Source organism: Vespula vulgaris, chromosome 13 (assembly GCF_905475345.1).
Source record: "Vespula vulgaris chromosome 13, iyVesVulg1.1, whole genome shotgun sequence".
Classification (NCBI taxonomy): Eukaryota; Metazoa; Arthropoda; class Insecta; order Hymenoptera; family Vespidae; genus Vespula; species Vespula vulgaris.
The window spans coordinates 2,425,171-2,450,410 of record NC_066598.1 but is presented as its reverse complement, the minus strand read 5'-3'; the positions used below and the strand labels follow the sequence as shown (position 1 = coordinate 2,450,410).

General features: G+C 32.5%; 2 protein-coding genes across 3 annotated transcripts; both read left to right on the top strand.

The window, feature by feature from the left end:
* Nucleotides 1-105: 105 nt before the first annotated feature.
* LOC127068555 (calcium-dependent secretion activator) lies at nucleotides 106-20,886 on the top strand. Of its 2 annotated transcripts, none has more exons than XM_051004840.1 (16): nucleotides 106-221; nucleotides 731-902; nucleotides 6,433-7,016; nucleotides 7,304-7,471; nucleotides 8,272-8,763; nucleotides 8,983-9,389; nucleotides 9,496-9,960; nucleotides 10,646-11,005; nucleotides 11,505-11,744; nucleotides 11,835-12,135; nucleotides 12,578-12,734; nucleotides 12,821-13,272; nucleotides 13,358-13,516; nucleotides 13,660-13,776; nucleotides 13,861-14,099; nucleotides 14,368-20,886. In XM_051004840.1, the coding sequence occupies exons 3-16, from the start codon at nucleotides 6,594-6,596 to the stop codon at nucleotides 14,573-14,575; spliced, it is 4,188 nt and encodes a 1,395-aa protein (XP_050860797.1). In that variant the 5' UTR covers nucleotides 106-221; nucleotides 731-902; nucleotides 6,433-6,593; the 3' UTR covers nucleotides 14,576-20,886. The 2 variants fall into 2 exon arrangements, with proteins under 2 accessions (XP_050860797.1, XP_050860796.1); XM_051004839.1 differs by having other exon boundaries at nucleotides 12,566-12,734.
* A 902-nt stretch (nucleotides 20,887-21,788) lies between these two features.
* LOC127068535 (odorant receptor 13a-like) lies at nucleotides 21,789-24,940 on the top strand. The gene is made up of 9 exons (XM_051004817.1): nucleotides 21,789-22,144; nucleotides 22,345-22,464; nucleotides 22,643-22,770; nucleotides 22,801-23,088; nucleotides 23,188-23,307; nucleotides 23,388-23,478; nucleotides 23,551-23,687; nucleotides 24,102-24,234; nucleotides 24,351-24,940. Exons 1-9 carry the CDS (start codon nucleotides 22,001-22,003, stop codon nucleotides 24,405-24,407), a joined length of 1,218 nt encoding a protein of 405 aa, XP_050860774.1. The 5' UTR covers nucleotides 21,789-22,000; the 3' UTR covers nucleotides 24,408-24,940.
* Nucleotides 24,941-25,240: the final 300 nt, after the last annotated feature.

The following is a 25,240-nucleotide window of genomic DNA, read 5'->3' as shown; positions in this document are numbered from 1 at the left end:
CTTTCTCTCTGTCTCTCTCTCTCTATCTCTTTCCTCTCTCTCTCTCTAACATCATGCTTTTCATCAGACCTCTCTATCTTTGCCGGCACTTGCAGCCCCCGAACCGCGCAAGTACCGTTTCCATTCGAAGCGTACTTGCATCACGTCACGACGTTCGTCCCTCATCGTCGGACTGATCTAATTACCAAGGAGAAAGCGTGCCTTTTAGGAAGCTTAATTGCGTAAAAAGAATTTAATAATATGACCGCCTTCTCTTCCTCTTTGCTACAAATGTGTCAAATTTCATCCACTGGTATTAACATATACTTGGATATGTGTGTGTGTGCGTGCGCGTATGTATGTATGTATATATATATATATATATATATATATATATATATATATAGACACACTGATGCAAAAGTAGATATGTAAAGGGTGGAAAAGCAAGTACATACACATATATTGCATCCACCGTTTCGTGGCTCCCTCTCTATCATTCCCGCTGCTGACACAGCGCTCTCCGTCTCTCTCACTTTTCGGCACGTCAGTCGACGAAGGGAGCCAGTCGAACGCGCCACCCTGCGGATCACCGCAAGGATCCGTCGTCCGTTTTACTCGCTTTTACAACCCTCGTACATATTCTCTCCCTCTCTATTTCTCTCTTTCTCTTTCTTTCTCTTTCTGTCTTAATTCGGTTTGATCGACAAGTTTGATTCTTATCTAATTATCCTTCTCTTCGTCTCTCCAGAAGGAAACATCATCGCGACGAGAGTCTATCTTTATCTACTTTGAAGCTTTCACTGAAGATACACATTATCATCTAATCAAGACTTAATCAAGAACACTTATACGTGTTTCAAGACTTCACAATGGCTGTACGATTGTCTTCTATGTTGTGACCACGCTACATCTGATACGAGGTTAGTCTCTGTGTGTGCGTGTGTGCATGTGCGTGTACTTTAAAATCAAGACATGACTAGCCTTCTCGAGCTATTATCAACATTGTCCTGTTCTTTCTTTCGCTTTGGACACACCCAGCTACACAGTAACGTCCTTCCTGCGGCTGCGAAACAGCCGATATGCCTGTCTGGCTACTAGTAATGGCGAAGCCTCCAACTCGTGTTCAAGCTAGATCAATAACACACTGCTGAGGAGTCGAATCAGCCTCGACACGAGGAAACTCGTTGTTTCCTCTATTACTATTTTTCGATCTTTGCACATAACTCTTTTGTAGACTACTTTATTTTCTTAGAAAAAGACATAGTATTAACATTCATAATCATGGAAGATATAATTCAAGCAAGAACATTCTAAGTTCTTTGATGTCGATGTGATAGAGAGAGCAGGTGTTTTTATTCATAGTACTCAACAATTCTTCAACTATTATTTAATAATCCTTGATGTTAATTCGCCGAGATAACTCTCTCTCTCTCTCTCTCTCTCTCTCTCTCTCTCTCTCTCTCTCTCTCTCTCTCTCTCTCTTTCTTCATCTTCTCTATCTGTTTCTTTATTCTTCTCAAGGGATTAATTTTAGATTAATATTAGAAAAATAAAAATCTTGGAACACACTATGCATGCCAATGACTGACCTCTGTGATTGTCATTAAGCTAGAATAATAATTACGAAGAATTTTACTCGTCTTTAATGAACCTACTTACTCTTCAAGGAATTTACTCGAGAATCTATTTTTCTTCATTCCTTTCCTATGCTCTTTTTTTAGTTTTTTCTTTTTTTTTAACGGATTAAGATCTATATGTGGTAGCGTTCATAGTCTGTAGAAAGAGCGAGCGTTGGGAATAAAAAAAAGAGAAAAAGTGTGAGAGAGAGAGAGAAATGCTCTGAATGCGGAAGCTCTGCTCTGTTAAAAGTAGAACTCAAAATTACGGAAACGAGGACACGTTTCCCAAAGCGCTGATGATGGATTACTCTTTCTTTCTCTCTCTCTCTCTCTTTCTTTCTTTTTTTCTTTCTTTTTCTACTATATTATGTATTCGACTTTCATGCAATTTCTCGTGAAATTTTTTTGTTTTCTTCTTTCTTCTTTTTGTATTGTTGATTACAAACGAACCGAGAAAAATTCGTAAGATATAACATCGTTTCGAGTAATCTAGAGCTTCGTTTGAACTGGTTCTGTTATCCGTCCAGCTGAATGGAACACCAGCGGTCGGTGGCTTCGTCATTCATGTTACAACAGGAAAAGCTTTATCGTGTTTGTGGTAGAGATATATGTACTTCAACATTGTTAGATTAAATATTATTTTTTTTCTTTTTTTAAGATCGTTTAAATGCCAACGTTTAAACAAGAACGTCGATAATCTGGATTACGTTGTTTGTCCAGTTAAATAGGCCGCTGCCAATCGATATTATTTGTTATCTCTTCTTTACTCTTTTTTGTGATATAAAGAGAGGGAGAAAGAAAGATAGAGAAATGAAAATTTCATTGAAAAATAAATCTATTATATAAAAATGTTATTGTCTCATACGATATAATCGTATAAATAATTGATCGAACGACCTCAAAGTTCATTTTTCTCACGTCGATTAGCCTCCTTTAGTGTCTGACGTTTGACTTAATGCAGTTCCAACAAAAACTTCTTTTTCTTTTTTTTTTCTCTTTCTTTTTCTTCTTTGAAATCTCCAACCACAGACAGCAATCATTAATATTAAACAGGTTTGTAATGCGGTACATAGAAGAAGCTTCTAACAAAAGTTAGAAGAGGTATAATGGCAAGAATTAAAGTGTAGTTTATACTACTCTGTATTGTTAACTCATACCTGAAAAATTTTATTAACGTGGTTTTCATTGAATAAAAATAGAATAAAAATAATATAAAAATTCGGAGATGATTGATAATAATTCTAAAATAAAATATGTAGATGAAAGATAACTATCAAGAAGGTATGAAAAGAAATGTAGATAAGTATAAACAACTTATTTCACATGTTTGGAATTGAAGATCGTACAATATTAATTTGTTAAATAAGTTATAAAATTAACATGACATTTTCCATTTCATTAATAGATTAAAACAAATAGAGACACAATATTAAATGGTATCCATAATTAATTAAAATGATTACTTAACGAATTAACGAAAAGAAGATGGCAAAATAAATGTTATCAACTTGGAATTATTACTTAAGACTTATTTAATTTACTATTGTATTTGAATCAAAATCAAGTCGTCTAGACGGTTTTCGCGTGTCGAGAGCTCTATGAAAAATTCATAAAGATTAATTGGGCCGGGCTTAAATACGAATGAGATTTTATCAGACTCGTCCTGAGCGCGTCCTTTGAAATCTAACAAACTTTTAAAATTTCAATCGAATAAATCTGTGATTATCAAAATCATGTATATGTATACATATCTTTTCCTTTTAATTGATTCGCATTATTGTGCAATTTTTTTCATTTAAGATCACTGATTTAATTATTAATTTAGATATTAATGTAAATTTAAAAAATTAGTAAATATTTCTTTGCGCTATAGTAAAGACTTTTTACAAATGTTATACTAATTTCTTTATTTCAACCATTATACCTTTTCTGGTGTTTTTACACACATTTACGTTCGAGTAGGAAGATAAGCTCGGTCTACTATGACCTTTATGAGTCTTCCTACATCGTTCATTGATTAGGTATCGTAAAGTGCGTACGCTTTCACCCACACAAGTCGCAGACACATATAAAAACTTGCATATAAGTAAAAGAGATTGCAAGATAGTAAATGTATGAATAGATTGCTTTGAAAAATATACTATTGCATTTTTAGTGATTAGATGTATTATCAATTTATCTATGACAAATTGTGCGAATTCAGGGATTTACAAATCCTTATTTTCGTTGCTTCAGAATTTTTCATTTTTCATTCTCGTATCTCTACATTGTGTGAGAAAAAGATAAAGCTGTGTGTGTGTGCATATATATATGTACGTATAGTCTGCATAGAATATATACATTCTATGCAGATGACAAATCTTTTCCTCTCACAGTTGGATGCACTCTTGCACACACATATATACAAGCACAAAAGTTTTGCATTCACAAGAACATGTATTTTTCACATTTACGGGATCGTCCATAGAGAGTAGAAGTAAAAGAGAAAGGAAGAAATATTCACTCAATGGAAAATAATTTTCCTTGAATTTTTCACTAAAAAATTTCAGCCTCATATATTATCGAAAGAACTTTTCACTTATTTTCAAACTTTCAATTTTTTCGTTTTTTTTTTATTCGTCGAATAATTATAAAATATAGAGAAACGTGATCATATAACCACGATTGTTTCTCGAACGAATCGAATCAGATAAATTCTTGTTTATTGAGTCGTTGAATACATTACATATTATGTAATAAATAAATCGATGAATTTGATTATACTAATTGATGTAATTGCTTTAAATCTATTATCCATCGATTTAATGAAATTTATGTACGAGATTTGTATTTAAAGAATAAAAATAAATAAAAAGAAAAACGTGAATATAGATTATAAAAGCGTCATCGATGAATTGTTTGTTTGGAGAACGGATTATCTTTGTTTCAATTCATAAGGATTATACCTATATAACAAAAAAGAAAGAAATAAAAAACTATAAAAATTTGTCTATTTAACATGAAAGAGTATTTTGTTCATCTGGTTCGATATTAATTAATTGTAACACGTAACACCTGAGGCAAAGTTATACGAAGTCAAATTTTCATTTACTTTAACATAATATGTATATAGTCACAAAACTGTGTAGGAATCATGCGCACAAGTTCATAGAGTATTTCAATTAAGTTTTGCGTCGTATTTTCCGTAAATCGATGTTTCAACGAACATCGTCTTCGTGCATTTTTTCGAATTCTTTGCTGTTTGATAAATTATCCGTCATGTTCGTGGTACGTAATATATGTAACATTTTTTTATATAACACATTGAATATCAAGCAAATTTTGCATAAATTTGGTTAAGCCAATATTGGAATAATTTTTTCCGAACAATAGAATACACGGTATATTTTTGCAAACATTATCTATATATATCTTTTATGTTAGAATTTATCTCTATTACGAATCATGGCGTCGTATCATATATAAATGGCTATTATGGATGTAGAAAAATATTAAATAATAATATTTAATCGTGCGTTATATAATGTTCATAGTCTGATAATCGAATAAAGACGAAGACAAATTTCGATCAAAGCTCTACACATTGGAAGTAAAAGGCAGCTTTACTCTGTATGTGCCGGTCTTGCATTAATAATGCACTAAAACGATTACTTTGAGGGTTCTCTCTCTCTCTCTCTCTCTCTCTCTCTCTCTCTCTCTTTCTCTCTCTTAGGGAACATAGGGTGTAAATAATGTTCGAATTTTCGAGATGTGCACTATGATATAGGATATATGTCTTTGGATTTAATTAGATCGACGATTCTTCCTATTTGTGAATGATATTATCGAACTTATGTACAAACAAATTTTGATTGAAAATGAATTTATATATATCATCGTATTCTTTATAGAAAATAGTAACCGTATTTTTTCTTCTTTTTCTATTTTTTTTTCTAACGCTTTCGTGACGAATGATGAGTAGTACATAATAGCTTGAACCTGTATATACGTATATATAAAATAGAGACATATATTCATCTATGTATATTCACTTTCCGTGCATGGAATGACAATCGGTATCAACGTTGCGGCGGAAACATTTGCATTTCTGGGTTAGGTATTAACGCGCCCGTATGCGCGTTCATCGTTTTGTAGTTTTGTTGTAGTATTCACACGAGTTCATTTCTATAGTACTGAAGGTATACCAAATGCTTATCAGACATATTTAACAAACGTGCCACCGTTGTTGAAATGATTTCATTTTAGAAAATCACGAAGACAATTCATATTAATTCATACATGTATCAGTTTCCTTTTATATATCTTTTCTTATTTCTTTTTTTTCTATTTCTTTATTTTTTTTTAAAGAAGAAATCTTTTCTTCGGCATGTCCGACTTATTATCGATATTTCCACTTACTTCGTACCACTGTGCAATCTGAAAAAGCTTTCCAAGAGAGTGAAATATTACAGTCGATATATATATATATATATATATATGCGTCGTTCAAAAGCTGTTCAGTTTCCCTTGAAACTTTAAAGCTTTTCAAAGGAGTGGGGTGGTCGTGTACGATGATGATGGAGGACGTGTTCTTTTGAGTAGTAAAAGACGAATATAGTGAGGCGATTCTAAACTCGTTCCTATGAAATAAACAACGTGAATTTGTTAACATTCCTTTGCCCTCTTTTAAACTCACGACAAGAGGATTATTAAAGGAAAACGAATTAAATTGAATAACTTGATAAAACGCAATATTTGTTTGATTTAACAAATGAATCATATCTGACTAAAGCACGAAGAAGGAATATTGAAGAGGGAATTTGAAGAAGTAATAAATTAATTTGATTTATAGAAACAAGAAGAAATAAGGTGAATAGAAGAGGAATTTAGGATAATCTTGGCGTGCAAGACGGGTCCGTGATCAAGTGAAGCGGCTGGACCTCCATATTGGGAGGTCGAGGACCGCTCGGTGAAGCGTTTGGGCCTTGGAAGAAGGCCTAACATATATAAAAGATGATAGATCCAAGTTCATCGGAGGAGGAGAGCGAAGAGGACCAGAGTACTCACCATGGAGGTGGCGGCGGTGGCCGTGGAGGTAGCGGAAGCTCCCACGGTTCCCACCACCATCCTGCTGGTGGTCCTGGAGGTGGTACAGTTTCCGGGAGCGTTGGTTCGCTCGCATCGGGCATCACCGCGTCTCCTGGTGGCTCGAACCACGTCGGTCCAGCCGGTGGTATTGGCACACATGGTCCAGCTCGTACTGCCGGCACGCTCTCACAAGATTCTGGTTCTGCTCTCGACGTACCAAGTATTTCGAGTGCAAGAAATTCTTTGTCACCCTCTATGAGTGCAGCTCAAGATGCTGCAAATTATTCTCAGAGACCAACCAGTCCTTCGCCGTCTGTTGCTAGTGAAAAAACTGAAGTGGATTTGCAGGTATCTCTTATCGTTGACCCTGACCAACGACCACTTGCCATTTGCTTATTTTTCTTTTTTATGTTTCATTTAATATAAGAAATATCTCCAGTTGTAAGCTTTGATTTCTCTTTCTAACATATTTGCGGGTGTCTTATCATCGACTTTGACTACTTGCTGATGACAGTTTTTACTTTTTTATTTTTTCTCTGTCTCATTCAATGTCTCAAACAATTGCAAATTGCACAACGTTTAATTGTTCGTAATAGTTCGTATTATGTGAACCATATAATTGATGGATTTTTCAGGATAAACAAGAGAGAGAAGAAGAAGAAAGGAAGACCAGGATACAACTGTACGTTTTTATTTCACGATGCATTGCTTACCCATTCAATGCGAAACAACCGATGGATATGACACGTAGGCAAATGAAAGTAACGAAGCAACAACTCGAAACAATCTGCTCTCGCTTTCAGGTAAATGGCATTTCTCTTTGTTCGGTTTTCAATTGATATGACACGTGAATACGTTTTTAATTAAACGAAATATATGTTGTTGACATCTACAAAATGATTGTCACGTTAAAGCCTTTACAATTTTAATGTCGTAACGTGAGATACCTATTTCTACGTAATTAACAGGTGTTGAATTTATAATATCGAAAGCGTTAGAAACCTTTTAAAAGAGACGGTAATTTCAAGAAACCTTACACGGGGTCTTACAGTTGATTCGTGTATAACCTTCACCTTCGTTATACACTCTCTGATAAATCGATGTGATACTCTGCTTTAAATTATCTACGGTCGCGCCGATGGTCGTCAATAATTGCTCTGATGAGGGCCTAATCACATTAGTTCCTATTTGCTAGAATATACATATGTGTATAATTCGTTATTATCGACAATAAATTCTCACGTCATCACGGCGAACGGATTTCCGCATGTAGATGATGTGTCATTTTATTTTGTTCACTTTGAAACTAGAAAATTCAATTAAACAGAATGAGGTCTCCGTGTTTAACACGTTGTTACCAATTGGTAAGATAATTTAGTAAAAATTTTTTCAAGAGTAACACTTTGGAAATTTTAATGATGTATGGAAAATGCTATTATTCGAGGGAGAACGTTATTGAGGGACTAGGTTAATAGGTTAACGAGATCCTTCTAATTAAAAATATTTGGTTAACGAAAAAACAAGAAACAAAAAAGAAAGAAAAATAAAGAAAGGAAAAAGAAGTACGGCCTTTAAAAATTTTATTAAACGTTTTGATTTTCAGGGTTTCTTGAAAGGTGAAACGCAGATAATGGCCGACGAGGCTTTCCGCAATGCGATACAGAATTACTTCGACGTATTTCTGAAATCAGACAGAGTAGTTCGAATGGTACAAAGCGGTGCTTGTTCCCAATTCGACTTCCGTGAGGTATTTAAGAAGAACATTGAAAAACGTGTTCGAAGCCTCCCGGAAATCGACGGGCTGAGCAAAGAGACTGTGCTTACGTCCTGGTTGGCCAAGTTCGATTGTATCATCAAGGGGACAGGTGATGAAGACACAAAGAGGCCTTCCAGGATGCAACAGCAGTCTTTGAACTCGGAATTGATATTGTCGAAGGAGCAGTTGTACGACATGTTTCAGCAAATCCTTGGAATTAAGAAGTTTGAACATCAGCTTCTGTTCAACGCCCTCCTGTTGGACTCAGCCGACGAACAGGCTGCCGCCATCAGGAGGGAGCTGGACGGTCGCATACAAAAAGTCAACGAAATGGAGAAGGTATTTTATTTCTTTTCTTTTCTTCTCGCTTTTATGTCATCCAGTTAATCCTACTAAAAGGCTTGCATTAGGATACAAGTTTCTCTCTTTCTTTTTCTTTCTTTTACTCTTTTACTCTTTCGCGCGCTCTCTCTCTGTCTCTCTGTTTCTTTTATATTTCCTTTGTCTATATTCCTCTTCTGTAAGTCTGAAGAACATCTAGCAATCCTTCTCCTATAGAACCGCAAGCTCATGCCGAGGTTCCTCCTGAAAGAGATGGAGTCGCTCTACATCGAGGAGCTCAAGTCGTCTATCAACCTGCTAATGGCTAATTTGGAGTCGTTACCGGTCTCCAAGGGTTCGATAGACAGCAAATACGGGCTGCAGAAGCTGAAGCGCTACAACTATCGTGGTGAGCGCTCCCGCTGCCGCGGTCAGGGTTCCCTCGCTAAACTGGAGGGCGACTCCGCTGATTCCGATCCCCAGCTGTCAAAAATAGACGTCGGCCTGACTTTCCAATTGGAAGTAGTTGTTATGGAGGTCAAAGGCCTAAAGAGTCTAGCACCCAATAAAATAGTTTATTGCACTATGCAAGTGGAGGGTAGCGAGAAGTTACAGACTGATCAAGCCGAAGCGTCCAAACCAATGTGAGTAAATATTACTATTAAAATTATTTTAAGAAGGACGTGAAAATATACGGGATAAACGAAAGGAAAGGACCGTGACATCTTTTTCCTTTTTTGATGTTATTAGGTGGGATACTCAGGGCGATTTTACCACGATGCATCCTCTCCCCGTAGTGAAAGTTAGACTTTACACAGAAAATCCAGCTGTATTGGCTTTGGAGGATAAGGAATTGGGAAAGGTTGTATTGAGGCCAACTCCACTTTCATGCAAAGTACCAGAATGGCATCGAATGAGGGTACCAAAGAATAATCCTGATCAAGATCTCCGTATGAAGATAGCTTGTCGAATGGATAAGCCATTGAACATGAAACATTGTGGTTATCTTTACGCTCAGGGCAAGTCTGTATGGAAAAAGTGGAAGAAGCGATATTTTGTGTTGGTCCAAGTCTCGCAGTACACATTTGCGATGTGCTCGTATAAAGAAAAGAAAAGCGAGCCGTCGGAAATGATGCAGCTCGATGGCTATACCGTGGACTATATCGAAGCTATTTCCGCTAATCTCATGGTCGGCATGGATTTAGAAGGCGGAAGGTAAATTTCCGAAAAAATTTAAAAGGAGATACCTAACGCCGTAGTGGCATGCTATTAGTACAATTTATGTAGTTCTTCAACGATCAACGGCAATCAGTGATGCATAAACATATTAAGAGCACTTTGTTGATATTTTCACAATTAGAATACTATCTGTACATCCTTTTATTAGGCATGATCACAATAACTCTTTACAACAGTAGTAAAAAATTTGCTGTTTCTTTTTTTTTCTTTTCTACAATTAATAAAATTGTAGAAAAAGTAAAGGCAAAGAGTTTTGTCAACGCTTTTAGATCGACTCGAGTTTCAAAAGCTATGACCCGCTGTCGAACTTTTTGGGATTCGAATGTGATTCAACTTCCAGGATTTTCCATAGATTATCCAGATATTTTAGAATTCTTCGAATTCCATAAGAGATTCGGTTAATTTGAGACTCGATTCGACCTAGAAGTTGTGCTTCGTAGTAGATTTGATAGTTTAATGTATATCTACATATATAGATGGGTGTATAGATAGAAGAAACACACGAACAAGTGCACAGATTGATTATGATAAATAAGACGTTTCTTTTAAGATTTCGATGAAAGCAATGCAATTTCAGAAATGGAGTGCTGTGGATAGGTTGATGCTAGCCCTTAAAAAAAAAAGACAAAAACTCTGGTCATGTATTACGTGTACTCGACAGGTTCTTTTTCAACGCGGTACGTGAAGGTGACAATATAGTCTACGCCTCGGATGACGAAAACGAATGCCATTTATGGGTAATGGCTATGTACAGAGCGACAGGACAGTCGCACAAGCCGACACCACCAGTATCCGTGGCAGACAAGAATTCAACGATTAGCAAGATTCAAGGAGATGCTGACAGAGCTAAGAAACATGGAATGGAAGATTACATTAGTGCGGATCCATGTAAATTCGATCATCATGCACTTTTCAAATTTCTACAGAATTTAATCCTGGACTACAGACTGAACGATCCTTATTGCTCCTTGGGTTGGTTCTCTCCTGGTCAAGTTTTTGTGCTTGATGAGTATTGTGCTAGGTAATGTCATTAACATCATAAAACACTGCTCTGTAAAAAAGAGTCAGTGATTATTTCATTATGTTTAGAAGATGTGTTATAGCATAACTATGCTGATTATGCGCAAAAATTATTTATTCATCCAATTAATGAGACGCCTAAAAGTATGCAACTCTCCAGATACTGCAGATAATGTTGCTTACGAGCGCCATCTATAAATAAACAACTTTTTTTTACTCCTTGGTGCATGCAGCACCGTCATATATATGTGCTAAACATGGTTGTCTGTTATGAGGGATAAAAAAAGTTACTTACTGATAGATGGCGCTGGTAAGCAACATTATCGATAGTGTCTGAAGTATTGCATATCTTCTGGCGTGATGATTATATATTTGCATGTTTTATATATATAAATAAATATACAATATTAATGATATTTGGAAATGGAATAATAACGAAGAATTATTGCTAAAAAATCATGCTCAGTGAAAAATCGAAAAATATTTATTAATTGTTATAGATACGGTGTGCGTGGCTGCTTCCGTCATCTTTGTTACTTACACGATCTTCTAGACAGAGTCGATCGTGGACTTATGATAGATCCAACGTTGCTACACTTTAGCTTTGCTTTTTGTGCTACTCACGTTTATGGTAACACCACGGATGGCGTAGGTTCGATCACTCACGAGGAAAAAGATAAATTTCAGGAGGTCAAAGAGAGACTTAGAAAAATCCTTGAAAAACAAATTACAAATTTCAGGTAAAATAACAATTTTGACATATCTTTGAAAATATTTTACACATATAATACATTAAAAACAAAAATAAATAAATTGTATGAATAATGCAGATATAGCTTTCCATTTGGACGACCAGAAGGTGCTTTGAAGTCTACCCTATCTCTTTTGGAACGTGTTTTGATGAAGGATAGTGTAACACCAGTTCCGCAAGAAGAAGTTAAAGGCTTGATCAAGTCCTGTTTAGAAACGGCAGCTCTCGTAAATTACACGAAGCTGTCGGCGGAAGCTAAGATCGAAGATGATTTCAGTGGCGAGGTTTGCGTACCTCCTAGCAAAAAGTTGGAGGATTTAATACATCTTGCCGAATTGTGCGTCGATCTCCTCCAACAAAACGAAGAGCATTATTCGGAGGTATTAGTTGGGTTTCTAGAACTGAGTGTCCATTCTCGGAGTTCTCGAGAGAGAGGGTAGCATGCTTCAAATACGGACTTGGTAAGGGTCCGCAGCCTCCTCAGAAGACAAAACGCGTTGATCATTTTTTCATTATCACAATCGCGAGGAATTTTTAACTGGAGTGATGTTGCAATTTACATGTCTATATCTTCCACGTTAAATAATGATTATTGTTTAATTTACCTTTCTTCTTTTTTTTTTTCATAAGAATAAAATTCATTCACAACACTCGATATATTCTCACGACGTACACATAGAGTAGAAGTAGTGTCTTCTGGGTCCTCGAGGACTCCGTGCTCAGGGTAGCGGTCCCACTGCTCTGAGCTAGAAAAACAGTGCCCGCCGTATATGTGTGACGTCCAATATTTTCACGATCTGCTCCTACTATACTGTACCGCAGGCGTTCGCCTGGTTTAGCGATCTCATGGTGGAGCACGCCGAGATCTTTTGGTCGCTTTTTGCTGTCGACATGGATAAGGTCTTGGCTGAGCAACCACCTGATACCTGGGACAGTTTCCCACTGTTCCAGATTTTGAATGATTATCTTAGAACAGATGGTAAGTTAAACTGAAAGTCAATTGAATATTTATTGTTCGCTAGAACTATAAATCTCATTATTTGACGTACTTAAAAAAATTTTTAGACAACTTGAAGAATGGAAGGTTTCATCAACACTTGCGTGACACGTTTGCTCCGTTGGTCGTACGATACGTCGATTTAATGGAAACATCAATTGCTCAGTCCATTCACAAAGGATTCGAAAAAGAACGTTGGGAGATCAAAGGAAACGGTTGTGCAACCTCCGAAGATCTTTTCTGGAAGCTCGATGCTTTGCAATCGTTTATCGGTGGCTTACATTGGCCAGATCAAGAATTTCGACAACACCTAGAGCAACGATTGAAACTGATGGCCTGTGATATGATAGAATCGTGCATTCAGAGGACAGACACGGCTTTTCAGCAATGGCTTAAAAAGGGTGTGACGTTTACATCGACCGATTATATAATACCATCTGAAATGTGTGCTATGGTGAATGTTATTTTGGATGCAAAGAATCAGAGTTTCAAACTTTGCACTGTCGATGGCGTCGACGTGGTATGCGATTATTTATAAATGTTTATTTAGAAATCTTTTATTAAATTCTTTATTATTATCATTCTTCTTCTATCTTTTTTTTTAGCATCAATATCATTCGAAGATCGATGATCTATTAGAAAAAACTTCAGCCGCAATGAACCAGGGAATGATTAATAAATTAGTTACAGTTTTGGAAACAACATTGTCCAAGTTATCTCGTTACGATGAAGGATCTCTTATCGGTTCTATCCTTAGCTTTACGGTACGTGGTTCATTGTTCTTTTGTCAATCAAATATCGCATTGGTGTAGCATGAATGTTTCTTCTTCTTTTCCTTTTATTTGTAAAGGGCTTTAGTGTAGGTAGCTTAAAAAATGCCATAGATATTTTATGGGATCTTTTGTAGAAGGTGTCGGGAAGCGGTAAGGAAATGGGTCAAGCGTACGTTAATTTCACAAGGAATTGTATGGATCAGATTCGTAGCAAAGTACTCGACGAATTATGGATTTTGACTTTCTTCGAGGTAAATTATTAATTTTACAGATAGACATCAATGTCTTACTTGTCTTATTTTTTTACGATATAAATTCTTCTTTTTCTTCCTTAGCAATGGTACACCGCACAAATTCAAATGCTGTGCACGTGGCTGTCCGAGAGACTAGATCATAGTTTACATCTTTATCAATGTACCTGTCTCGCTCACATCGTTAAGAAGATCTATTCGGACTTTGAGCTTCAAGGTGTGATGGAGGAAAAGCTCAACTCGAAGACATATCAGACTATATCCAAAAGGATGCAGACGGAAGAAGCAACTTGTGCCTTAACCATGAGCGCTCAGAACGAAGAGTATGTAATCGGTTGATGCACTTCAGTCGATGATTATGAAAAGTTAAATCTAAATCATATTTCGTTTTATATAATGACAAGCAAAAGCAAAAGCTAGTGTATTTATTTTAGAGAGATTACACAAACGCGATATATAAAAGACAAAGTATATCTTTCAATGCCTCGAACGATTTAGATCACATTTCATAATCCACTGGCTCTCGTATTTATCATTTATTCTATTTAATTGATTTCTTCGATTATTTTATCAAAAAATACATTCTCGTAGAGGACTTTCCGAAAATGGTAACGACGAAGACGTGGAAAGACCAAAAACAAAGGTGACGATCGTGGAAACGATGGGAGGAGAAGATGCGAACTATGTAGCAAATATCAGCAACGTAACTTCTAACGTTGTTGGCAAAGTCGGCAGTATGTTCGGCAAGGGTATCGGTGGTCTCTCTGGCAAATTTGGTGGTGCCACCAGTTGGTTCTAGTTATTATTTCTAGTATTCTGCCAGTAAACTTTATATTTGTCTAGAGGAATGTTCCTTCGTTATAAGTAAATAAGACACACAGACAGACGGACAGACAAAAAGAGAAAGGGAGAGAAAGAGAGAGAGAAAGAAAAAGAGAAAGAGAGAACTCAGGTGACAGGACTTCTAATACATAAATATAGCACAGTATTTTAAACGTATACAATGATTTAGAATTTCGTCCATACAGCGAATTTTCCTGATTAAATGTTTTAATCGGTCGGGAACTCTTTCGATTTCTCGCAGTTTGATTATGAAATTCAACATTTTTAACTTGTAGCAATGTTACGATCGATTGAAGATCTTTTGAATAGAAGGAAGGAATGAAAGAAAGAAGGAAAGAAAGAAAGAAAGAATGAAAGAAAGAAAGGAAGGAAGAAAGAGAGAGAGAGAGAGAGAGAGAAACTGTTTCTAATATCTACACGTATATAAACACATTGAGATTTTCTCACGCGATTTATCCATTATTTTGGATATTGGAATAGAGAAAAAAAGATTGCATCTGTCCATTAAGAAATGAACTTCAGAGAATAAGTCAAAAACGAGTATAATTATAAATATACCTTATGCAAAATATATACATATGTATATATAACAGATGCATATACATATACATTCGTATATTATATGTACTCTGTAATTATGAAGTACTCAAATACATTTTCTCGAAAATGTACACCAAATACGTCGTTAAATATTAGCAGACATTGTGACAACATATACGTATACGTATTCAAATTGGGTAGACCAAAAGTTTTTAGGTAATTTTAAAAATTCAATTTACGCTATTTTTCGAAACCCTTCTAGGCTTTTTTATCAGATTGTAAAACTACAAGCTTCTAGTTTGTTTGAACGATCTGAAAAAAGAAAAGAAAAATTAGCCTGAAATGTCTTGAAAAAGAGTATAACTAATTTGTTAAAATCACTTAGGGACTTTTTGCCGACCCTATAAATGAAAATAAAATTTTCATCGAGTCCGTGTAACTACAAGAAAATGTGCTATATACATACATATTATTATTATTATATAAAAGAAAAGAAAGAGAGATAGGGGAGGTGTATGAAAATGTTAAGAAAACAAAATTGAATTATGCAGAGAATTACAAGATATGATTTTTGGAGAAAGATTTCTTCGGTCGATTGCAACGTAGCTCGGTAGAGAGAAAAGAAGAAAAAAGAAAAATTGTCTCTAATAAGTAAAAGAGAAGCGTCGACTTTCTAACACGGGAAGAATACTTTCATAGTTGTTAGGTATACGATTGCTGTTATCTGTTGGACGACCATTCTTATATTCCTCTATAACAATCTCTAAAAAAATTAATTAGAATTAAACCTCTTCGAATTTAATATTTTCAATAGACGTTATTTGTCTTGTTTTAGCTAACTTTTACTTTTGCAAACTATAATAATCAGTCCATATTATAACATAATCGTATTGTTTTCGATTAGAAAGTAATACAAACAAAACTTATCTGCATCGTCCTTTACTTTTTTACACTCGAAACATAATACATAAAAATAGAAAAAAGAAATTGCAAATCTGTAATTACATCGACTTTTTTCTTTTTCTTTCTTTTTTTTTTTTTCAATCGATCGCCACCAAAAGTGAAGCTGAAATTTTCGAAAGTTGGATAATTTCCCAAACGGCAATAAATATCTTATAAATAAGAACTTATATTCTCCAATGATGACGATGATAATAATGATATAATGTCTCTATATGTACAATTAATTAATTAATTAATTAATTACAAGTTAAAAATATAGACTGGAAGAGTAACATTTTTCATAGTTTTCGCGAAACAGAATCGATAAAGAAAATAGTTTCGATGGTACTAGTTTAAAAATAATTCATGACACGAGAATAAAAAAGAAAGAAAACAGAAGATAAGAAATATGAATAAATAGGACAGCCAAGCTTTCTCTATATTCAGATTAAACAAATGATTTTGTGAATGGTCGCTGTTAACCATCAGAAGCAGTGAACGTGGGGAAAAAAATATATATGTGCGTGTATGTATACACACACTCATATATATATAATGTTACGAACATAAAGATATGTGGCAATGTATTGGTCGTTGATTACAAAAGTGGAAAAGGAAAGATAAATAAATAAATAAATAAATAACTAAAATAAATAAATAAATAAATAAATGTGGCCCGTGCCTTTAAAATACATACTTGCAAAGAGGGAGAGGAGAGAGAAAGAGAGAAAGAGAAAGAGAGAGAGAGAGAAAATGAGCTGACATACATAGATTGAAACAGAGATTATCGATCGAAATCGAGACTTTACTTAACGAAGGACGAATTGGCATGAGATGAGAATTCGATAAAACGATTTTTTTCCTCAATTAACAACAACAAAAATAAAGTAATCGAACGTGTAAAATTGGAAGTACATATGTAGATACCTATATATTTCTCTCTTCTATATAGTTTTTTTTGTTTTTTCTTTTGTCCTATCTTATAAATATTCTACAAAAAAAGTAAATGTTATGTAGGTTTACATTAAAACGTGGACGTTAATCTTTTAACGCGTTTAATGTGTGCATATTTTCAAGGATTAAACGTAAAAAAAGAAAAAAAGAGAAAAAAATAATATGATAAAAATGCCACAATAATGATCGTACTACATTAGCAAATGTTCCATTTAGTTTGATAAATCGTTGAAAGTGCATAGCGATACGCGCGAAATATTAGTTGCACGAAGAAGGATATGGAAAATCGTTTTTACAACCTCAGATATATTAATATGTGACTACAACTTTTTCACGATTTCGAAAATTGTCATTTGAATATAATTAACAAAAAAAAAACAAAGATAAAGAACAAGAATAGAAAAAGAAGAAATTAATAAAAAATTTTTAAAAATGTGAGCCCAATTATCGCGATGAAGTTTAAATATCATTGAGATTTATCTATAGAACTATTTGACTGTATCTCTACCTCATGTTCAAAGAAATATTTTTGTCTAACTTGTACGAATTTGAACGTGTAAAGTGAGTGAACAATACATGGTAACAAATATTTTATTGTTCTAAATATTCTAATTTAATTATTACTAGTATTATTAGCTTCACTTGTTATTACTAATTGGACTAATGTACAATAATGATTCTCTTTATACATACGAGATTATTTCTAATAATGTGCATTATTTTAAAAATTTTAGAAATTTTTACAAAGATTGTATAAGTATTGAAAAACTTTGAAATTCACAAATGTAAAAACTGAAGAAACTGAAATCACGTCAAATTCTTTCTTTTTTAAAGAAACTGAAACATATCGAGTGCAGCTCCGATTATAAAACAAAACCGAAAAAAATAAAGTATCGTCTCCGAAACGATTTTCATCCTTCCTCGATGCGCTGAGCAGTGATATAAAGAAACTAAAACTTGGAAAAAAAAATAATAAAAAATTAAAAACTGCAGAAAAAAAACAAGAAGAGACAATTTCGTACGCGACAAAAAAAATTTCAATATGACATCTGGATAAGATGTTTGTTCTGTTACAAAAAAGAAAAGAAAAGAAAAGAAAAAAGAAAAAATACATATTGTATAATTATCCCGTTCGTTTGTAAATATTTTTAGAGGAAAAGGAGAAGGAGGAGGAAACCAAAAGGGAGGAAGAGCGCAGCAATTTTTATATGAATTCAAATTATCACGTTCTCTCGTTGTATGTATGACAATTATACGGTGCTTCAAAATTTATTTGAAGACATGATAAAAAAGATTTAAAAAAAAGTAAATAAATAAATAAAAGGAAAAGACGAAAAAATAATGCCAAAAAGTTAACAACAAATATTCCGTTGATTACAGTCTTCGATCAGAAACAATTTCCTAAATTTGAAGAAAGAAAGAAAAGGAAATTAATTAAAAAAAAAGGAGTAAGATGAAAGCTAAAAACAATAACGATAATAATAATAATAATAATAATAATTATAATAATTATAATAATAATAATTATAACAACAACAACAACAACAACAACAACAACAACAACAACAATAATAATAATAATAATAATTATAATTATAATAATAATAAAAAATTTTCGCATGGTACCAACAATCGCCTTTGATGGGATAATTTTGACAAACTAATTTTCATTGTCAAAATCCGAGAGAAAGAAAGAGAGACAGAGAGAGAGAGAGAGAGAGAAAGAGAGAGAAAGAGAGAGACGTATGACAGTTTCTTAAAAGATTAAAGAAAAAAGAAGAAACAGATAAAAGAGAAAAAGAGAAAGAAAAGTAATTGTTATCACACCGTATACATGATTCTTTTCATCTCGTATGTATCATTGAGTGTTTAAACACAACCACGCAACAACAAAATAATAACAATTACAAGAAGAACAACAATAAAAAGAAGAAAAGATAAATTAACAAAGCTCTTCTAATCTTGTCGATCCGCGTAAAAAATAAAAAAAAAGCACAAACTATTATAAGTAAATGTGCAAGACATAATACTTTTGATAAATGACATCAGTTGATACGATTGTCAACGTTGGGCTAAACAGAAAAAAAAAAAACAATAAATTAGATTTTTTCTATTTTTCTTTCCTTTTTTTTTTTACTTATGTTACAGTACATTCATTCAGGATAATTTTTCTCTTTACACATTAACACACACTTTGACCGATCTCCTTCTACTTATATATCTTTTCATTTTCTCTCTCTATCTATTTCTACTAGATATATATTATTATAATTAATTATTACTTATTAACGATTAATTATTAAGAGCTCTTGTGCCGAACGCGCCGACTAATTTAAAAATCTGTCCTTAGGTTTGGAGACATTGTATACTTAGGTTTCTTTCCATGTAATTATTTTAACTATTATTTCCTTTTCGGTTACCCGAGGAAGAGAAAATTAAAAAAGAAAAAAGATGAAAGGAAATTATTGAAAAGACATATAATATCGAAACGTTATCAAAAGTAAAGCTACTCTAAAATCATTATATTGTACCTATATTGACGCTAACGAGTCGTTAGAATTATTATGATTATCATTATTATTCTTACTATTGGTATAATTATCTCTCTATAATCTATGACTAATTAGATTAGAACAGTTACGAAACGATCTCTGCGCCGGCAATAGTAATCTATACACCGAATGGGACTTATGTACGGATTTTTGTGTACATGTATACATTATACACACACACATATATTTACAGAGTTACAGAGTAACAGAACACCCACACACACAAACGTTTATACAAACAAGAAAGATTACTCTTCCCTTTTGTCTCCTCCTAATCTACATTCTAATCGAGACACTTAAATTACACATACACTTACAAACAAAAACAAAACAACACATTTTACCTCTTTAATCCACCCTCGCTCCCCTTTACTCACTCTATCTTTATGTCCGTCTCTGTCTCTTCATGTTGCGTTTAAAACCACAAAGAGATACTTAACTTACCTTAACTTATCTTAACTTAACTTAACTTAACTTAACTTAACTTAAAAAGAAATAAAAAGAAAAAAAAACAAAAACAACAACAAAAACAAAATAAAAAAACAAACAAACTTCGGCCGTGGAGAGAGGAAGATATCTTTTTAATTCTTTAGCCAATGTTCTAGTCGATTTAACTTCTACTCAAAACTGTTGTTCTCTCGTTAATAAAAAGTCCGACGAAAAAAAAATTTATGACGAAAAAAAAAGAATTAACAAAACAATGAACGGTCCAAAACGTATCCCCGAAATTTACTTCCTTCATAAGCAAAATGTGACAAAGAAAGAAAGAAAAGGAAAAACCGAAAGAGAAAAAAAGAAATGGGAAGATCGAAGATCGAAGAAGATAATGATGCATGTTAATAAATAACCAAACAACAAATATATATATATATATATATATATATATATATATATATACACAAATTATATATGTATGTATACACATATATAAATGATCATCCACTCATCTAGCCCTTCTTCACTAAAATAGGAAAAAAAAAAGAAAATTTTTTATCAAACGCTAAACTGACCACACATATCTACATACATACCTACATAAATACATATTACATATACATTTTAGTGCGAGATATAACTTGATTTTAAAGAAAAAGAAAAAAACCATGCGCGCTGACATTATTTACTCACGCAGGAATTTTCATGCACGCAAACACACGCATTTTCACATGGCATTGTCATTGTATAAGAAGATGAAAAGAAGAGGAGGAAGAGAAAATTAATATTGAAAAAGAGCGATCTACCTTATGTAAATAAACGATATATGTACGTTGGTACCTCATGTCATTGTTTCACCAACTTTTAGACACCATTCAAGATTCACTATTGATCATTTTCAATTACCTTATTCATTAAATTTATTTATCGATTTTATATAATTATTTAAAAATAGTCAATATAAATTATCACGCCTGGAAATATACAATATTTCAGACATCCTCGATAATGTGATGACGTGAACTTTCTGTAAGCAATTTTTTTTACTCTTCAGAGTATGCAACACTATCATACATGTTCGTAGAGGATGGTTGCATACTCTATGGGATTAAAAAGATTGCTTACTCAGAGATGGCACTCATAGTAGTAACATTATCGACAATGTATACAGTGTTGTATATCTTCAGGCGCATTAACCAATATAAAAAATCATAAATTAACACGAATCACTGTTTCAACGTCACATCATAGCATTAAAAGTATAAAATAGACAAACGGAAAGAGATAAAACAAACTGTGATTTATATTGATATTCATGTCAGATATTTTTTAGGAAATTCATTCAATAATACTTCACAACAAAATTTTACACTTAGCATGACGATGAATAGCGAATAAAATAGTTTGGGGTAATTATTTATCACTAATTAGACAGCACGTTTCTTACGATTGTTTTTCCATCACTGAAAGCTAAGTAATACTTTTAAACAACACTGAAACTTCTAGAATAAGCTGTCTAACGCTTATAGGCCTATGTGAGATACATTAATTACAGATTGTTAGAATGATAGACTTGACAGTTTATTCCAGGAAGGAATAATAAGATATCCCATCTATCCAGAGAATGAAAAGAAAGAAATATAAGAAACTTGCTACACTTATTATCGACCATTCTATACACGAGTATAATTACATGTTTCTAACAATTTACTTTTTAAAAACTACTTAGAAAGAAATGTCATATTGAAGAAAATGAAGAGACTTAAGAAAGAAGAGAAAAGAATCATTAAATTTGCAAATATCTGTCTTGCCTATCACTTATCAACTTCGTGTCTGTTTCTTGAAGAAGATAGAAAAAAAGAGGGTTTCAATATTTTATTAGGGTACGTCTAGTTCTTACTAGTCACTTTTCTCATTCTCCTTTCGTTCAGAATGTTTCACGCCTCTTTAACAACCTTATGGATTTTTTCGATCATCCCTACTATAGGGTTAGCAAACTTTTGTTATCAATGGTGGGTCAGTGGCCTGATCAAAATCCTAATGTGCGTTTACTTTCATTGTGTTTTGTTACTCTTCTGACTACCTCTATTATTATTACTGAGGTAAATATAATATAATCATACATACATACATACATACATCATACATACATATACATATATATATATATATATATATATATATATATATATATATATATATATATATATATATATATTATAAGTCAATGTAATATGAGATAAATTTATTGAATTTGTTTATTGAGATCAGCCGATTTCTTTGATTATTATTATTTTCACAGGTTTTACTCTTGTATTCTTCTAAAGGAGCTTTAGAATTCACGGCTGATGCTATTGCAGGAATAGCACTTATGACAACTATCTCTGTCAAGTGTCACACATGTTATTTCGCTGGTGATATGGTTAGTTGATCGTTCTATCATTTAACAGTAATAATAATACTTTTTATTAATTGGTATAAAATAAAATTTTAAAAACATGATCAAGAATAATTTTAGAAATTCAAATAATTTCTACATTTTATCGCACGTTACGAAAATTTATTTTTTTTTTAATATTATTAATAAATTATATTTACAGATAAAAAAGCTTTTAAATAAGATTGAAGACGAGTGGAAATTATGGAAATCCAAAGAAGAGATCACTATAATGGAAAATTATGCTAAAGAAGGAAGATTTTATATAATAGGATACATAAGTAAGATTTCGTAATCACTCTATTGAATATATCATAAAACATACTCAGTTTTTTTCTCTCGTCTAGTATACATTTACACAACTGTGATTCTAAGTTTTTTGACATCATTTTTACCAAAGATCTTTGATTTAATTTCTCCATTGAACGAATCTCGTCCATTGAGACACGTAATTATGAATGAATATTTTGTTGATTCACAAGAATACTTTTATCCGATTTATTTCCATATGACTTCGGCTATTATGATTGGTATAACATGTTTTCTCGCAAACGATGCCATTTTTCTGGTTTTTACTTCGCACGTTTGTGGTTTGTTTACGGCTGTTGGGTAAGAAAAATGTTTTATTTTTATAAACTAATTTACAATAAAAAAAGGGAAAAATGTAACATATAAAAAGAGGAAGAAAGATTTTGTTATATTTTTCAGATATCGGTTAGAAAATTTGTTGAAGGAAAACAATACTGAGAAAATTTCTTCGAATCGTCAATCTAAAGAATGCTCTCGAAGTTTCATACGTTTTATTAAGGCGCATAAAAGAGCTGTGGAGTTAGTATAAAAGAAATATTGTCAAGTAAACAAAATATGTGTAAGCAAATAATATTAATCTTCCTTTTGTAATTTTTAAGATTCGCTGATCTAATGGAATCATATTTTTCATTGCCATCGTTATTAATAACAGGAATGAATATAATTTGTTTAAGTGTCTCTCTTTTGCGTGTAAGTATTCATTATTATAATAAAAAGAATATCTAGATTTAATCACCTTTTTCTTTTGTATTGAAATTATAGGTTGCAGTATTACTAGGAAAATCAGTAGAAGTATTCAAATTTACTGCATTTACTGGAGCTCAACTTTTCCACATGTATTGCATTAGTTTTGTCGGACAAAGAATAATAGATCATAGTAGTGACATTTGTTTCAAAGCGTGAGTTAAAAACTATATTATTTTATACATATTATTGGTTATTAATAATAAGTATATTATAATAATTATTTATTTATTGTCATATCTCTGAAGATAAGTGATTTGTTAATTTCTGTCGATAATCAACAAATAACTTTGTAGATGCCATCTGTTGAAAAAATGAGGAAACTTTTAAATGTTTGATAATATCATCGTCGATAATCAACAAATAATTAAAGAAATAAATAATAATGAACTAATTTAATTATTTATTACTTATAAATAAAACTATGTTATATAAAATTTGTTACTCTTTGATATTAATTAAAAAAAATATATGTATATCATTAGTTAATATTATGAATATTTTTTTAATTGTTAATTTAATATATTTAAATTATTTAAACAAAATAATAAATTTATAAATTTTCACAGATATAGTGGATTATGGTACGATGCACCAATGGCAGTACGTAAAATGTTACTGTTAGTTATTCGAAGGAGCCTCAGACCTTCTTATTTAACAGCAGGGAAAATATTTGTATTTTGTTTCGAAAGTTTCTCTACGGTAAAAATATATTAAGTAATTAATTAATTAATTAAAAATAAAAATGAAAGATATAAATGTACTATGGGATAAAATTTTTTTAGCACCTACATATATTTGTTATTTTATTTGTTAAGGTCGTGCAGACATCCATGTCATACTTTATGGTCCTTTCGTCGATACAAGAAGCGTGATTAGATTTCCTAAAGTTTAAAATATATTACATATATTATATATATACATACATAAACTATGACGTGACCTGACGTAAAAGTGGTTGGATTCGAAAATGCAATTTACATATTTGATCAAATAGTTCCATAGGTGATATACATATAAGGTATAAGATTGATATGAAGGTATGTTAGTATATGATAGAATTACTTAAATTTTGAAATAGAATTACTTTAATAACTTGTAAGCAACTTTTTTTACTCTTCACAGTATGTAACACAGCCATACAACCCTGTAGAAGATGGTTGCATATTCTATGGGATTAACAAAATTGCTTACTCAGAGATGGCGCTCAAAGTAATAACATTATCGACAGTGTATGAAGTGTTGCATATCTTCAGGTGCAATAATCAATATAAAAAATCATTAATTAACGTAAATCACTGTTTCAACGTCACATCATAGTATTAAAAGTAAAAATAGACAAACAGAAAAAGATTAAACAAATTGTACCTTGTATTAATATCCACATTAAATATTTATTAGGAAATTCGTTCATCAATAGTTTATAACAAAATTTTCCATTTAGTATGATAATGAGAAACTAACAAAATTATTTTGAATACTTATTTATCACCATTTGAAGAGCATATTTCTTATGATTGCTTTTCTATAATTGAATTCTAAGCAACACTGTTGGATAATATTAAAACTTTTAGAATAAGCCGTCTAACGTTTATACGCCTGTGTGAGATACATTAATTACAGATTGTTAAAACGATAGACTTGAAAGTTCATTATATGAGATAATAATAGCATGATCCATCTATCCAGAAAATGAAAAAAAGATATA